Source organism: Budorcas taxicolor, chromosome 19 (assembly GCF_023091745.1).
Source record: "Budorcas taxicolor isolate Tak-1 chromosome 19, Takin1.1, whole genome shotgun sequence".
In the NCBI taxonomy this organism is placed as follows: Eukaryota; Metazoa; Chordata; class Mammalia; order Artiodactyla; family Bovidae; genus Budorcas; species Budorcas taxicolor.
The window spans coordinates 26,848,416-26,865,139 of record NC_068928.1 but is presented as its reverse complement, the minus strand read 5'-3'; the positions used below and the strand labels follow the sequence as shown (position 1 = coordinate 26,865,139).

General features: G+C 53.6%; 3 protein-coding genes across 3 annotated transcripts; 2 read left to right on the top strand and 1 right to left on the bottom strand.

Annotated features, from left to right (window-relative positions):
• Positions 1-1,401: 1,401 nt before the first annotated feature.
• Positions 1,402-3,045, top strand: CLDN7 (claudin 7). The gene is made up of 4 exons (XM_052658673.1): positions 1,402-1,624; positions 2,426-2,590; positions 2,712-2,796; positions 2,883-3,045. The coding sequence occupies exons 1-4, from the start codon at positions 1,402-1,404 to the stop codon at positions 3,043-3,045; spliced, it is 636 nt and encodes a 211-aa protein (XP_052514633.1).
• A 325-nt stretch (positions 3,046-3,370) lies between these two features.
• ELP5 (elongator acetyltransferase complex subunit 5) lies at positions 3,371-9,205 on the bottom strand. The gene is made up of 8 exons (XM_052658793.1): positions 9,070-9,205; positions 8,853-8,913; positions 8,688-8,768; positions 6,393-6,613; positions 5,124-5,305; positions 4,619-4,714; positions 4,373-4,473; positions 3,371-3,741 (listed from the first exon to the last, which is right to left on the bottom strand). Exons 1-8 carry the CDS (start codon positions 9,203-9,205, stop codon positions 3,627-3,629), a joined length of 993 nt encoding a protein of 330 aa, XP_052514753.1. The 3' UTR covers positions 3,371-3,626.
• Positions 9,206-9,653: 448 nt separating this feature from the next.
• CTDNEP1 (CTD nuclear envelope phosphatase 1) lies at positions 9,654-16,145 on the top strand. The gene is made up of 8 exons (XM_052658794.1): positions 9,654-10,455; positions 13,258-13,324; positions 13,418-13,536; positions 13,748-13,819; positions 14,241-14,357; positions 14,586-14,697; positions 15,116-15,200; positions 15,498-16,145. Exons 1-8 carry the CDS (start codon positions 10,354-10,356, stop codon positions 15,556-15,558), a joined length of 735 nt encoding a protein of 244 aa, XP_052514754.1. The 5' UTR covers positions 9,654-10,353; the 3' UTR covers positions 15,559-16,145.
• The last annotated feature ends 579 nt before the right edge of the window (positions 16,146-16,724 follow it).

Below are 16,724 nucleotides of genomic sequence, written 5' to 3'. Positions count from 1 at the left end.
GACAGAAGAAACCTGAGGGTGAGGTGGGGATCTGAGGACTGACTCAAAGGCCACATTAGAGCCAGATGTTCTGAAGGACGGCACGGTGAGAGGGCGGGAGAGGGCACACAGACAGGCAGGTCCAGGCTTCGGATGAGGGTGAGAAACTAGCGCAGGGCTGGGGGAGGAAGAAGAGGGAAAGGTGGAGGACCGGCGGAAAAACTCCAGGGGAAGAGAATGGTGGGTGTGGCCAAGACTCTGACCCAGGCCTTATCCTGCTCCCTCCCTTCGCTGGATTCTGGCTTCAGTGGTTTCTTCCTTCTTGCAGAAAGGACACTTGAGGCGGCATGAGACTGTGACTGCGGGGCGGGGGGGTGCCAAGGGCCCCGCCATTAAGTCACGTCCAGCAGAGATCGGAATAGGGGGCGGAGGAGACGGGTGCTGGGGCACCGCTTCTGGAAGCCAGGTGTCTGGTGGAGGCGACAGCGGTGAGGGGCGGTTGGGCGCTAGGCGGTGGCTCTGGCGGTGGAGACTCTAATTAGATGGCTGAAGTGGACAGTTCTGAGGGGTCCCCGGAAGGTGGGGTCGGCGAGGAAAGGAGACTGAAGAGAAAAACAGTAGAACAGAGGGTGGGGGCGAAAGTAGGGCGGGATAAAGAGCGAGTAGAAGCCGAGAGTCCCTGCGGGGGGAAGGCGGAGCCAGGGCTAGCCTGGGGCATCTCTCCCGCTCAGGCTCCGCCGCGTTCCTGGCGCACCTGTCCGGGAGCGGGGAAGGGATGTCCTTGCGCCCGAGGGACCTCCAGTTCGAGGGGCTTCCTCAGAACTCGGGACTCCCGAGAAGACTCCACCTCCCCCCTCCAGCGGGCCGAGCCCAGTAAGTGAAGGGGCGTGACGCTGGTGCTCAGGTTTCTTCCTCCACACCTGAGCCAGGAGGGGTGGGGGCAAGGACTTCCGGCTCAGGTGAGTGTCCCTTCGGTGACGTCAGGTCACCCTCGGCCGCCCCTCGATCACTCCCTGTCTCGCGCCCCCGACGCCCTACTTATACCCAGGTGCGCAGCACCTGTCCGCCCGCACCTGTCCGCTCACCGCTGAGCGACCTCTAGTTCGCACAGCAGCCTCGGGCCGACAGCCCAGGATACTCTGGGGACTTCCAGCACCCGGAGGCCGCGCCCGTACGGCCCCTCCACCTTTTGTTTGGGAAGAGTCGCCGAGCGCCCGAGGGAGCCGCCAGGCCTTCGCGGATCGCTTTTGTCGGTCACCAGTCCTGTTCCCCTCTGCCGAGACTCTCGCCTCGCCGGAGGGGTCGGTTTGTTTACTCCAGAGACCAGATTTGCAAGCAGTCGACCAACAACTTCTTTTTTGCCTCTTTGGGTGACATAAAAACTCGCCAGCCAGGCGCCCCCCGTCTACTCTGAGGGCGGAAATGGCCAACTCGGGCCTGCAGCTGCTGGGCTTTTCCATGGCTCTGGTGGGCTGGGTGGGCCTGGTGGCATGCACCGCCATCCCGCAGTGGCAGATGAGCTCGTACGCTGGCGACAATATCATCACCGCCCAGGCCATGTACAAGGGGCTGTGGATGGACTGCGTCACGCAGAGCACCGGCATGATGAGCTGCAAAATGTACGACTCGGTGCTCTCCCTGCCGGGTAAGACCGCGGGACCGACGGGGCGGCTGCTCCAGAGCCGGGGTCGCGGGGTGGGTGAGGGGACGGGCTCGAGGCCCCACGGCCCGACGCGCTCGGTTGCGCGGTAGCGCGGCTGGAGAGGAGGAAGCGGTAGGGCCGAGGTCCTGGGACTGCACGTGCGCGGGTCCGGCTGAGCCCCTTTTCGCCCGCGGACGCGCCTCGTCTCCCGGCCGAGCGGCCAGCGGACCAAGCCGCTCCCGGTAAGCTGAGTCCTGGGGCGCGGCCTTCCCCTCCCCCTACCCCGAGGAGGCCAAGGTCTTCGCCATCTCCCGCCCTTTTCTCGGACAAAAGGCGGCGCGGGCTGGAGGCCGCGGGGTTGGGCTGGGGGCCGCTGGGTCGAACCAAGGGCCGAGGAGCCGCGCCTCCTGTTTGCCCCCTGGGCCGCCGCCTGCGGCTTCTAATCTTATCGGCCGATTAGCCGAAGCCACAAACCGTGGCCTCGATAGTGGGGTCAGAGCTGAGACGAGAGCCAGGACTGCGGGCGGCCCCGGGGCTGCAGCCACCGCTACCGGGGCTCAGGTCATCACCTCTGTTTTCCTTCGACGTCCCCTTTCACCCTTCCCCCTCCGCGGGGGCAGTTTCATCGAAACCCTGGCGCCCCGGGCGGATCCTAGAGCCGAGAGGGCGGGGCAGAGCGGGAAGGCCACGGAGTCGGGAGGGGGCGGGACCCGCCGGCTCCGGCCCGGGACTCGGGGTCTGAATCGGTCCGAGGGTCGCCTCGTCATTTCCAGCAAGGATGGCATCCTTACCCCTTTTCCGCAGCGGCCTTGCAGGCCACTCGAGCCCTAATGGTGGTTTCCCTGGTGCTGGGCTTCCTGGCCACATTCGTGGCCACGATGGGCATGAAGTGTACAAACTGTGGGGGAGACGACAAAGTGAAGAAGGCCCGGATAGCCATGACGGGAGGCATCATTTTCATCTTGGCAGGTGAGCCACAGGTCCAAGGTGGGGACAAGGACTCTGTTAACCATCCTGAAAGGGTAAGTGTGGACACAGTGCGGGTTTGGGGGGGTGGCTCACAGTACCTGAATCCCCATTTTTTCCGCAGGTCTTGCTGCCTTGATAGCTTGCTCCTGGTACGGCCATCAAATTGTCTCAGATTTCTATAACCCGTTGGTCCCCATGAATGTTAAGTAAGTATGAGAGCCCTATCTCCTAAGGGGTCTGGGGTTGGAAGAGGCAGGCCAGGGTTCGTGACCGCAATCTCTTCTCTCCACAGGTATGAATTTGGTCCTGCCATCTTCATTGGCTGGGCAGGGTCTGCCCTGGTCATCCTGGGAGGTGCGCTGCTCTCTTGCTCCTGTCCTGGGAGTGAGGGCAAAGCTGGATACCGTGCACCTCGCTCCTACCCTAAGCCCAACTCTGCCAAGGAGTATGTGTGAGCTGGGACGCCCCTGCCCCAACCTGGCAGCCTACAGGTGCCTCCTTATGAAAGGACCTGGGGCAGAGAGCTCAGCCTGTGGGCAGGGTGCCAAGCAAAAGCCTTCAGTCACTCTAGCCCAGCACACCGTGTACAGTTTCCTGGGGGGTTGGGTGGGGGGGACAAAAAAGGGAGGGTGTGCTTTTTGTACAGTAATAAAAATATGTTTTGGAAAGTAGGCTTTTTTTCCATCCCCTTCAGGGCATCTGCTTCCCTCATCCATTCCCAGCCTCCAGTCCTGTCCACTTACGACTTTTGCTTAAACAGCAACCAAAGAACTTTTTCTTTTAATACAAAATAAAATATTTTATTAGGCTTGGGGGGAGGTGGTGTTCCTATCCTGTCACTTTCTCTTATGCCTCCAGCCCACTTCTCACTGGAAGCTGCTCCCTGGCTCATGGGTCACAGGGCAGGGCCTCCATAGAAACGGAACAAAGATGGAGCAGAGACAGGCTAAGGCCAACACACACATTGAAGGATGGTTACAGGCCCGTAGTCTTCCTCTTCCCCTCCTACTGCAGTCTAGTCAAATCTCCTAGACAATCAAACATCTAGGTCATCGTCTGGGTCTTCTTGATCCAGGTCATCATAAGCATCTGGCTCATAGAAGATGTGGCTGGTAGCCTGGCCCAGCCCAGGGCGCAGTAGAGCCTGCTGTCTGAGGAGAGATAAGGGGAGAACCGGTGCTGGGGAGGGTGGGTAATGGGTCACATCTGGACACCGTCTTTCTGCGTAACAGTCACTCCCTCTCTGGCTTCCATGTCTTCTTGGGCTAAATCCCTTTGTCTGACCTTGTGTAGCACCAACTGGTATAGGGATGGATACTCTTAGACAGCTCTTGCAACACCCTAACTTCTTAGCAGCTTGAGGGCAAGAATACTGTGTAGTCTTGCTTCACCCGCCCACATGTTGGGCACAGAACAAGTGTCTACTAAGCCCTTATTAACCTGCCTCTGGCATACCATCTAGCTTCCTACCCTCCCAGTGCTGCTACCTGGAGATAGGGCCACTTCCCTGGGGTCTGGTCCCCCTCAGCCCAGGCCCAGATTACTTTGGGGACATTAGTGAGCTGGGACCCAAAGCGCTAATGGAGAGAAAAGAGACATTGAGGCCCTTTGACACTGCTGGGGTTTGGGTGGGTAAAGAGCCACTCCCCAGACTTGACTCTGGAGGTGGACTTCAGCCCCTATAAAGTTGAAAAAGTTAATCAACAACCTGCTGTCGCCCCACCTCTTAGGCCCAATGCTGGGCTCAACTCAGGGACTTGGGCACTGAGGCCCCAACCTTACTTTTCCGAGTTGAACTGGAAGGGCAGAGTCAGGCTATCTTTGGCTTCTCTCTCCTTCTTGGACAGATGAAGGTTAAAAGTCAAATGAGTAGTGGGGTCCACCTGCAGGTACAGAAGCAGCTGCTGGTCTGCACCATCCCTGGAATCCCTGACCCCACGCCCCCAATGTCTGCAGTTTTTATCCCCCTCTCCTTTTTCCAGACCCCAAATCCCATCCCCTTGTTCCCGCCCTGGCTCTCTTAGGTACCGAGGGAGTATGAGGATCTGAGCGGGGCTGGGATTCCAGTGGCGGCTCCGCTTGGAGCTCCAAGCTGAAGTCAGGAAGGATGGAGAACCACTGAGTCTGGGGAGAAGAAAGAAGAGGGTTAAGAAAGATTTTTCTATCTTACTGAGCAAACCAGAGAACCAGGAACTGCCACTCCAGCTCTTAGCCCCTGATCTGACTGGCTTCTTCTGGCTCATGCGTTCCACCTCTTAGCCCCTCAAACCTCTCCATGGGGACAACTTTTGGCTTTTTCTCCTTTTCCATTTCCTGGAAGGCAGTGTCTTGTTGGTTCAGCTTACAGTATGTGAGCTTTCCAGGCTACAAAATGGGGATAATAAAACAATCTACCTCACAAGGCATCTCACAAAGGAGATAAAATGGGGGAAATGCTACGATGAGGGCCCAGGGAAGTGCTCCATCACATCATCTGTTTTACTGCTCTCCCTCTCTGTCTGACCTCAACCTCCAGTCCCCTGCTTCTCCTGACCTGGTGGGTGGGGCGCTGTCTCGGCCTCCGACAGAGGATGTGAGCCGATGCCTGGCCCATCGTACCACTCAGGGTCACCTCGGTCTGAGCAAGGCTGCTCAATGCTCCCAAAGGGCCTGGGCCGTGAAGCTCTTCATGCAGCAGGCCCAGCACACGCACCTGCTCACCTGGGGGGGTGTCACCTGTAGAGGGACAAGAAATGTGGTGCACGAAGGGCAGTAGGGAGCATTCCAGGGATGCTTGGGATCAAACAGTGAAGAGGAAAAAAAAGGCCCACATCAGAGGCCCACATCTTCTCAGAACTCTGCCCAGATTCTGACTGACCTCAGTCAGTTTCACCACCCTGCTCTGACTTCTTTCAGGCCTCACCTTAATACACATTCTTATTCCAGCGTACATCGAATCAAGGCACTGCTCTGACCTCAATCCTCAGGAGCACCCCAAGGCCTCCAGGAAGGAGCTCACACTTTCAATGTTTGTTCTCCACTTGCTTTCAGCCTCATCTCTTGTACACTGAACTACCTGCTGTGTCTGGAACTTGCCAAAAATCCCAGTTGGTGCCTTAGATCCCCTCCCATCTTCCCTCATTTTTTAGCTGCATTTAGTGTAAGACACTACACTAAAGATTTGCATTTTTAGGTTGAACCGTATGAAACTGCTAACATCTGATCATATCTGACCTATAAAAACAACAGTTCCAAGTGGTTCATCCCAATACTATAAACTCCATTCTCCCTCGACTTTTACAGAGGAAACTGAAGCGCTGTCAGACCAAACACCTGTGTACCGAGCTGGGTATCTGACTCTAAAGCCCATCCTAGGACCCACTGTACTTTAGGGCTAGTCCCAGAGCTATCAGCTGGACAAATTGGCCTGACTGACCCTTCGCTCTTTAAGACATTCCTTAAGGTACTCTGTACATGTTCCTCTATCATCACAGTCCTTATCAGGCTATCCAGTAAATTGCTTGTTTACTGGTCTGTACCCTTAACGGGACTTTGAGCTCCTGGAAGGCAAGGACCCAACACTGTATGTACATATTTAACATTTGTTGAATGAATGAATGAGAGAAAAAAAAAACCCACAAACTTGGAAAATAAAAAAAGAGTGATTGATAGCATTATGATGCAATCAAGAAATAGAATAAAGATCAAAGTGTTGGAAGAAGGCCCAACTGGAGATCCCTGATATATTTCTTGTTAGGGTGGAGAGGGGTACATGGTTGGTAGGGGGAATGTATGAAGGGAAGAAACAAATGAGGAGCCTCACCAGGGCAGGAGTCCTGACGGCTCAGCGCGTGCAGGGTCTGGCAGAGTGTGGGGCAGGGAAGGTGATGCAGCAACCAGCTGAGGGAATCAAGAGCAATGGTGGCAGGGCCAGAAACTGTCCTCTTGTCCAGGGCCCTCAAGGCTTCCAGGGGCCCTCCAGGAAGGGCTTTCCCAGGTTTTGACCAGCTGAGAGGGTCTCTAAAGAGATCATGGTAAACCAGCCTATAAAGGGAAAATAAAAGGCATGATTATACTGCTCCCCTGCCCCCGCCATCTCCAACTTTGGCTTCTGATCTTTGTGGTTCGGTTTCCTTGATTTTCACTAATATTTTAAACGTCAGTGAAAAGCTGATTTTAAAAAACTTAAAAGTAGAATATAGTGATTGACAGCACAGACTTTGGTGTCACACAGCCCTGAGCTCCAAGCTTGGTTCTACTTGCCCAAGGTCACCTGATACATTACTTCATCTAAGACTCAGTTTCTTCACTTATAAAACAGGAATACCAACCTTCTGACATTTAGTACAGTGCTTGACAAGTAGTAAACACTTGATAAATGTTAACTGTCATCATTATCAAATATTTCCTGAGTGGTACCTAAAATGTATCATTCTCTGAATGGATAAAGAGGAAGGCGAGGACCTGAGACATGGTTCCTGCCTGTAAAACAGCTTAGAGAACGTCAAGAAGCAAGTCCTGTCATACTAACTACAGACAGAATAACAATTCAGGAAAAGAAACTGGCATGGACTGGAAATCCTGGGAAAGCTTCACAGTGGCAGAACTTGTTCCCAGATACCTCCTTTGTATCTCCTGCTTCTCTTGTGAGTGTCATCTTTACAGCATCATGTCTACTCTAACAATGGATACAAAATTTGGGCAGATGTAAACTACCATTATCCAGCTAACTATGCAGACCAGGAAACAATTTTTCTTAACCATCCAACATAGGTTCAGGGACCTCCTGATCCGGGTGCTTTCCTCTGCCCCACATCAGTCTGTAAGTCCTCGAAGGTGTACCTGCTAACGTCCTTTTACATTTGTCCCAAACTCTCCACCCTGCCTTAAGCCAGGCCTGTCTCCTTCTACCATTATTCTCTGAGATTTCATTGGAATACGAATCCTGTCTACTTCAATACTTCAATCACTGCTCTAATCTAGCACAGTCCCTGGTTCACAACTAGCTCTTAACCAGCACTTCTACATCTGAGAGAACCTGCATTTTTGCAAAACCCTTCCCACTTGGTCTCCCTAAGTCCAGGCTCCCCGCCCCCCTCCCCCTGGGGCCCAACCCATTCTCTACAGTGTGGAGTCTTTCTAACAGGTATGATGTTATCACTCTCCTTTCAAATTTTCCTTTTCATGCTCTGTAAGACTTTTCACTATTATCAGATACTGCTCTTTGGCTGACCTCAGGAAGCTCCTGCATCTCCCACGAACAGGTATGGCTTCCATGTTGTTGTTTAGTCACTAAATGGTGTCCGACTCCTTTGCTGACTCCATGGACTGTAGCCCACCATGCTCCTCTGTCCACGGGATCTCCAGGCAAGAATACTAGAGTGGGCTGCCATTTCCTTCTCCAGGGGATCTTCCCTACTGAGGGATTGGACCCGCAGCTTCTGCCGCATCTCCTGGACAGTGGGCAGATTCTTTGCCTCTGAGCCACCAGGGAAGCCAGATGGCTTCCGTATCTCCCTAATTATGCATAAATTGTTCCTTCTGTTTGTAGGACAAATACCTATGTAGCCTGCAGTTGGTGCTGACATACGTTGATCACTAGACTGATTCACTCAAAAGGCAAAACATGTTTATTCTTATTCTCCAGGGCAGTCTCTAATGCTAGCCTGTACTGTCGGCCTTTTATTACTCAATTCATCTTCTGTAGTCCCTGTTTTGGATTCTCCAGATAACTGCTCTTCATCATTCCACTTACTAATTCCTACCTCCTTTGAAAGACCCATTTCCATTCAATGAATTGTCGACTAGGCTTTAAGCTTCTCTGGTGGTTCAGATGGTAAAGAACTGGCCTGAAAGCAGGAGACCTGGGTTCAATCCCTGGGTGGGGAAGATCCTCTGGATAAGTGAATGGCAACCCACTCCAGTATTCTTGCCTCCGGGAAATCTCATGGACAGAGGAGCCCGGGCTACAGTCCACGGGGTCGCAAAGGGTCGGACACGACTGGCAACTGACACTTTCACACTACTACATATCAGGTTTTTTCCCTGTTGCTGGAAGGGAAATTCCTCAGCAACATTAGTCCCAAATCCAATTAAATTTCTTCCAATTTGTACTTACCGGCTGTTGATATTGGAGTCAAAACCTTCACGAAACTCTTCTTCGCTCACTTCACAGCCCAGGACGTGGACTTGCTCACCACTGAGGCAGAGATGAGGGGGACTGTCAGAATGGGACCCAGGCTCCCTCATCGGACGGAACGGCGAGACGCTGCGGGATACTCACCACAACGCAGATTTCTTGACAAGCGCCTTCAGGAGACTACGCCCCTCCCACTCCACGGTGTCTGGAAAGAGCGAATAACAAACAGCCTGAGAATACTGAGGTTTTCGCATTCACCAAGTGGTCGAGACCTCCACCCCTGGCTTGTGACCTATGGCCCCTCCTCTCCACTTCCGCCCCTTGCGCCCTGTTCCGAAGCGCCTGTGCCTTCGACCCTCACCCCGAAGCAGCATCAGGCCACCAACAGCCAACAGCGACTCCAACATCCCCAAAACGCGTCCCGTCCCTTTTCGGACGCCCTCTGATGGCGTCACTGTCCACTGCCCCGCCCCCTCCACAAGAAAGGGGCGGGGCATCCACGATCCCTCCCACCACTAAGACCTGGTATAGTCTGGAGAGGTGATTAGGTTCACTATCCCAGGAAGGCTCACGGGGAATAGCGCCTCCTGAGTGCTGGTACACACACGTAGGGACGACGTCCCTCTCTACACTTTTACCGTGACCGGGGCGGAAAGAGCCGTTGGGGCAGTTGTCCGTGGGAGGGGGAGGTGGCCGCGCGAGCCCTTCCGACGGTCTGAGCCTCGGGGACAAGTGACGTCACTCCGCTCAGCCCGTGCAATTCAAGGTGGGCCTGCTTTGCTCCAGGCCCCGCCCCCGCGCACGCGCAATATTGTGGCCTGGTCCGGGACACGCCCCACTTTCCTTATCCCCACCCCCACAGACTGAGTAGGGGGAACTTTAGTCCAGGTGAAGCGAATACACGTCACCACCGGAAGTAGTGTCAGAGGGGAAGAGGAGGGGGGAAGAAAGGAGGAGGGAGTCCTTTGGGCGGTAAAATGGCGCCCGTCAGAGTGGGAAATCCAGCTGCAGAGGCTGCAGCCCCGCTCCCCAGCGGTTGAGGCGCCCCTGACCTCGGGGAGGGGGAGGCCGCTCTGGTCCAGCCATCCGCGTCCTTCGGCTCCCCCTCCCCTTCTTCCTGGGTCCTTGGCTCACCCGGCCCGTTCGCCACCGCCTCCGCGGCCCTTCGCGCGCCGCTGCCCCCGCCCCCCCCTTTCCCGCGGGCAGCCCCCTAGCGCGCCTGCGCAGCGGGCCACCCTCCGCTTCCCCCTTCCCCTCCCCCTTCCTTCTCCCTCCCTCCCTTCTCCCTAACCCCCTCCCCCACAGCCCCCTCCCCCAATTCTCCATCCCCTACTCTCCTGGTCTCGGAGGACCCCACTGTAGCCCGACCTGCCTCGGCCCGCAACCTCGGCGAAGCCGTCGGTGCCACTCCCCGCCCATGTGGGCCCCCGCGGGCTGCCCACGCCTGTCCCCCAGCTCCCCGTTCCGCTGGGCTTTCCCCTCGTCGTGGGTGGCTTTGTGAGCCGCCCGCTCCGTGCCCCTCTCTGCAGCCTCTTCTGCCACTCGGGGCCCCCGTTCCCCCTCCCGGTGGCGGGGGGCTGCCCCCGGGGGGCTGGCGGAGCTGGGCCGCGGGGGCCCCGGGGCCGGCGGTGCCGGGGTCATCGGGATGATGCGGACGCAGTGTCTGCTGGGGCTGCGCACGTTCGTGGCCTTCGCCGCCAAGCTCTGGAGCTTCTTCATTTACCTTTTGCGGAGGCAGATCCGCACGGTGAGCCTTGGGTGGGCGCTGGTGGTGGTGGGGACCTCTGTCAGCTGTGCTCAAGGGTTTTCGGAAAGTGTCGGGCCTCTGTTTGGGCCTAGGAACCGAGTCTTGGCGGCAGCTTCTACCGCTAGAGAATTAGAGCACCCGTAGCTGGGCAAGAGGTGGGATGGAAAAAGGAAGACCCTTGCGGTAGAACCGAGATGGTGGAGGGGGGCTAGACGGTAAAAGGATTTGGCAATTCTTGGGGGCCAGGGTGGTGGGTGGGGCGCTCTTTAAGAAAGCTGAAGTTGTTGCTAAAGAAACCGATAGGTGGGGAACACCTGTTTGATGGCAGCAGATCCATCGATGTGGGTTAGTCAAAGACCCTCCCATTATTTGGAATCTCCATGTGTGTTTGGTCTTAAGACAAGGAATATACTGGGTCCTGTGCCAAGGGTGGGGGGTGGGTGGGAGGGCGTATGTGACAAACAAGAATGAGAACTTAGGAAAAGCCCTGGGTGTGCAGGAGAAGCTCCTGCGGTTCAGATTAAGGGAACTCTTCCCTAAAGGTCCTGAAAACCCAGTTCATAGTGTGAGTGTAAATATTTAGGCTTATCAAGACTCTGGGATTGAAAAACGCATAAAAATGCATTTATGATGGTCATCTTTAGTTGCAGAAGGGAGCACATTAAAGTTTGAGTGTCCTCATCATAAGACGGTGCTTGTCAGTTGTAAAGACTTCAATCTGAGGGCATGCTTGTTTTCCCAGGAGACCCCAGCGTTGTGAGGGATACTGTGGGGAGTGTATCTCTGGGTTCCCTCCTCCATAGCTTTTCTCCAAGGTCAAATCTCCTTATGCTAACATAACTTAATAAATATGCTGTGTGTTCTCACCCCCATGGGAGAGAATACACTGAAGGAGGCTGGGGAGGACTCAGGGAGTTGGGGTGTTGAGAATCTCCAGTCTGTACTCTGGCATAACTCAATAAAACTGGAAGAAATAAAATCTGGTAGGGGCTGCCTAGGTCAAATTTCCAGACAGCCCTGCCTGAGTGGTAGTGGTAGAATGGGCCTGGCCTTGGCTTCAGTGTCTCCTTTATCAGTCTACTTTCACTTTTTGATTTAGGGTGAGGATTGTTTCTGGGTGGTCATGGTTGTAGGCAGGGCTATTTCCCCAAGACAAGGTCAGAAACTAAGAAGAATCTGAGGTCAGAGATGCTGAGATGCGTGTGTGGTAGCTCCTGGGGTTTTCCTTCCATGTTAGGTGCTGTCCTCTCTTCCTGGCCTTGCAGAGAGTATCCCCCTTGCTTTCCTTTCTTTTAGGGGAGAAAATAGCAGCTGTTTTCTGGGTGCAGAGGTGTGCACCAACCCAGCTAGAGACAGGTTCCTTGACCCCAAAGCCTTTTGTCTTCCTTCCAGTCTGGTTTCTCCCCCCGCCCCCTTTCTGGCAGATGCTTAGAGCATTCCCTACATGCCCAGCATGTGCAACCCGAGATAGCAGGACAGGACACCCGAGCTGTTGCGGCTCTCAGAGCTGTTGCGGCTCTCATCGGCAGCCCTGCAAGAAAAGAAGGGCAGATGTCTTGGGGTTAGGGGGAGAGGGCCCTTTGGTTTCCAAGTGGGGAGCAGCCTGGTTCTGATGAGGCTTGGAGCCTTAGGGATGGACTGTGCTTAGAAGGGCAGAGGAGGGAATCACCAAGCTCTGCATGCGAGAGACCTGAGTGTTGGAAACAGGAGCCTCTAGAGAGATGGAGAAGCTGGAAGGCCAGGCTGGTGACATCCTTGTCCCTTCCTCACCTCCCACTCACAGCCCTTCACTCTGGCCTTCTCGGTGCTCTATCAGTCGGCCTGGTGAGTGGGGCTTTCCGGTATTCTCTGCCTTGCCCTGGGTACCAGGATAAGGAGGCTGTTCAGAGGGCTGAGGTTCTCTGCAGCTTGTGACTTGGCTAGTAGAGACAGAAATGGACAGGTGGCTGGTTAAAATAGACCTGGTGGCCCCCAGCCAGAGGAACTTAGCTGACCTGACAACCCCTGGATTCCCTCATCCTCTCTTCCCCTTAGTGACCCAAGGACCTCCCCTCCTGATACCTACCCTCTGTCCACTAAGGATTCTGAGGTGCTCAGCTCCCAACACAAGGTGATGGGGGTTGTCACAAAGAATTCTTGAGGTGGAGGTAGGCAGGGGCATGCATTTCCACATAGCAGGATAATATCGTGGGTAACAGGACAGGTTCTTGGGTGGGACTGCAAGGGTACAATCGTGGCTCCATCATTTCATTGATTCTAGTGTTGAGTAACCACCCTTGCAATAGTGTTCTAGGAATACAGCCATGATCAAGACAAAATCCATGCTTTCATGGTCTTCATTCTTACTGGAGGGGCAAACCACTAATTCCTAGCTGTGTGGTCTTAGGTTATTTAACTTCTCTCAGCCTTGGTTTCTTCATCCTTAAAACATGGGTAATATTGTTGTTATAATTATTATTAGGGTTGTTTTGAGGATTACATAAATAACCCTAAATTATACCATGCCCAATTTATAGGGGCTTCCCTTGTGGCTCAGCTGGTAAAGAATCCGCCTGCAACACAGGAGACCTGGGTTTGATCCCTGGGTTGGGAAGATACCCTGGAGAAGGGAAAGGCTATCCACTCTAGTATTCTGACCTAGAGAATTTCATGGACTATACCGATGGGGTCGCAAAGAGTTGGATACAACTGAGTGACTTTCACTTCATTTCAATTTTTAGTAAATGTTCAACATGTGCTTCCTATTGTTAGTAGGGAAGATTTCCTTGTCCAGGGTTTAACCTTCTCTCTTGCTATTCCTAGGTAATTCAGTACCAAACTGTTCGATATGACATCCTTCCCTTATCTCCTGTGTCCCGGAATCGGCTAAGTGAGTATGCTAGCTGGGAGGAACCCTAGGTGAGGTTGGGTTCGAGGTCTTGGCTGGAGGTAGGTTGGTGTTACCCCTTCCCCTGTGGTTCAGGCCAGGTGAAGAGGAAGATCCTGGTGCTGGATCTGGATGAGACACTTATTCACTCCCATCATGATGGGGTCCTGAGGCCCACAGTCCGGCCTGGAACGCCTCCTGACTTCATTCTCAAGGTGTGTGGGAGTAGGAAGTGATGGAATAACTTGTGTCTGTAATTCTGCTCAGATTCTTTCCCAATCCCAGAGTACCTTGTCCCTGGCCTCGTCCTTGGGCCATGGGGGCAGCCTGAAAAAGGGGAGCAAGCAGTGGGAGGGTAGGGGGTGTCCTTGAGGCCTGGGTGGAGGTGTTTAGGAGTTCTCCCAGCCCTGCTGTGTTCCTCCGCAGGTGGTAATAGACAAACATCCCGTCCGGTTTTTTGTACATAAGAGGCCCCATGTGGATTTCTTCTTGGAAGTGGTGAGTTTGCAGAAGCTGAAGGCAGTTCTGGGATGAAGGAATGGTTTTAGGGCTCTGGGAATGTAGAGGATTTGGAGGAATTAAGGGATCAAGAGAAATGGGCAGGGGCAGTTTTGGAGAGGGGAGGTTGTTGGATGGTCAGAGAAGGGCTTTCCATAGTTAGAGTTCATTTATTATGCTGATGCAATTCTATTTTTGCATGGCCTTTCTGCTACCTTGTTCTTGCATCTGTGAATCTTAAGTGGGTATGATACCTAAAACTTGGAGTCTTAAGGACAGTTTCAAAATTTTGTGTCCTCAGAGACATGCAGTGTTGCTGAAAAGTCTGAAGGTCTACACTGGAGTCTTAGTAAAAGGGAACTGTATGTCCAAATGAACAATCACCTCTTCTGACAGCTTCCTCTTCTCTAATCTATTTCAGGTGAGCCAGTGGTACGAGTTGGTGGTGTTCACAGCAAGCATGGAGATTTATGGCTCTGCTGTGGCAGATAAACTGGATAATAGCAGAAGCATTCTCAAGAGGAGATACTACAGACAGGTAAGGGACTAGAATCTAAGCCTAAGAATGAGGCTGGGGAGGCAGGCCATCAGGGAGGGGCTTCAGTTTGAGGCAACTGCCCAGGAATGGGGCCTTCTAAGGGTGTGTGTGTGGGTACTACATAATCCCCTTTTGTGGGAACTGGCTGCCTGTGGGCATTGTTGGGATTGGGGGAGCAATCACAGAGGGCGAGTCTCCTTTTGATGCCCAGCCCACCCTGCCTTCCAGCACTGCACTTTGGAATTGGGCAGCTACATCAAGGACCTCTCTGTGGTCCACAGTGACCTCTCCAGCATTGTGATCCTGGATAACTCGCCAGGGGCTTACAGGAGCCATCCAGGTAAGGGAGAAGGCAGTGAGTCTGGCAGGACTAGAAAGTGGTTCTAAGGAGGTATTTTGAATGCATGGGGCTGGGATTCCCTGGTTTACAGTAGGTCAGGATGCAAGCTGTTTTTCTTTCATATGAGAGTGTTCCCTGCCTCCCCCCCCCCCAATATGTTTCATAAATCAGATTTTTCATATAAAATTTGCTTTAGGTAAAACATAAGGCACAAGTTTGACTAGAAGCCTTACCCTAGTATGAGATATGGTGATTAAAATTTAATTTCATTTTGGAAAATAAATACAGAAGGTTTTACTTAGGTCATTGAGTTTGGGAGGGAGGTTATGTATTTTAAAGTAACCACCCCCAAATAAAAGGGAAAACACTCTTTCTCTCTTGAACCCTTTATTCTCATGTGCCTTTTCACCCACCCTAGACAATGCCATCCCCATCAAATCCTGGTTCAGTGATCCCAGTGATACCGCCCTTCTCAACCTGCTTCCAATGCTGGATGCCCTCAGGTAAGGGAAGCTAGACACTTAGATTTCTGAGGAGAAGAGTGGTAGGGGATCCCAAGAAGGAATAAAAGTTTGTCCTGTTTTACTTCCTTATCTCTTTTCCCTAAGAATATAATTTTTGAACCTAGGTCTTAAGAAAACTCCTCACCTTTAGCCATTGGGCTTTGGGCAGACTGAACCTCAGCCTCATGAGAAAATGGTGGTTCTTTCTGTCCCACGTCTTCAGTGAGGCTGCTTTACACTAGTGTGAGGAGGCTGTCCCCATGAGGACTCTACCAATGCAAGTTATTGTCGTCCCAGGTTCACCGCTGATGTTCGTTCTGTGCTGAGCCGAAACCTTCACCAACATAGGCTCTGGTGACAGCTGCTCCCCCTCCACCTGAGTTGGGGTGGGGGGGAAGGGGAGGGTGAGCCCTCGGGATGCCGTCTGATGCCCTGTCCAACGGTGAGGACTGTCTGGGCAGGGTCTGCCCCTCCCACCCCTCTCTGCCCTGGGAGCCTTGCACTCCCTACGGAGTCTGGATGGACACAAGGGCCAGATTCTGAAGCAGCCTCACTCTAACTTCGTGTTCGCACTCCTGGAAACCCCAGACTGGGACATAAGCGGAGACCTAGGAGAGCCGCAACAGTGTCTGGTGGAGAGACACAACTGGCCAGAGTGAGACAGACATTCGGTAATCCGGGAGGCTCAAAAGAGAAGCCAAGCCAGCTTTGTTGTGATTTGATTTTTTAAAAACTCTTGTACAAAACTGATCTAATTCTTCACTCCAAGGGCTGGGCTGTGGGTGGGAAACTGGGATTTTGGGCCACTGGACTTCCCCCAAACTTGTCCCCTCCTTTACTTTTCCTCTATTTGCCCTTCCTCCTAGATTCCCTCAGATCTGTAACCAGCTTTTTCTTTTTTCCTTTCCTCTCTTTTAAACCATGCATTATAACTTTGAAACCAAAGCTGCCCTAGGTCCTTCTCTGGGGTTTGGGGAAACGAGGGAGGGGTTTTTGTTCATATCCACCCTGTTCACTAGGCAGAGAGAGAAGAGCCTGCTGTAGACCCTAAGTGTAGGGGGAAGGGTAGTGTTGGCTTTCCCTGGCAAGGAAAGGTCTTAGTGACAGGATGGGCACCCTGGTGGGTAGTGAAGAGACAGCTGTGTGTCCTGAGAGAACCTGAGCTTCAGTGCAGTAGGACGAAGTATTAAAGGAGTAGAAACCTCGACGACAAGAAAGGCTGGGCTTCGTCTGGAAGACTGGCATGTACTAGCTAAGCAGGCGCTTCCTTCGAGCGGCGGGCTCCCCAGCCCCCTGGCTGACCCGGCCACACGTCCCCACCTCCCCACCTCCCCGGGGCCCTCCTCCCGAAGCCCAAGCCGGCTCTACTTCCTCGCGCCCGCCACGTGACGCTCCGCCCTTTGAGATCACATGATTTTCGCGGACACAGCAGCAGTGTTCTTCCGCGCTGACGTAGTCCTTACCTTTTAGACCTCCTCTCCAGTCCCTATTGGTCCACTCATTATTGGAACTTAAGCGTCCAGT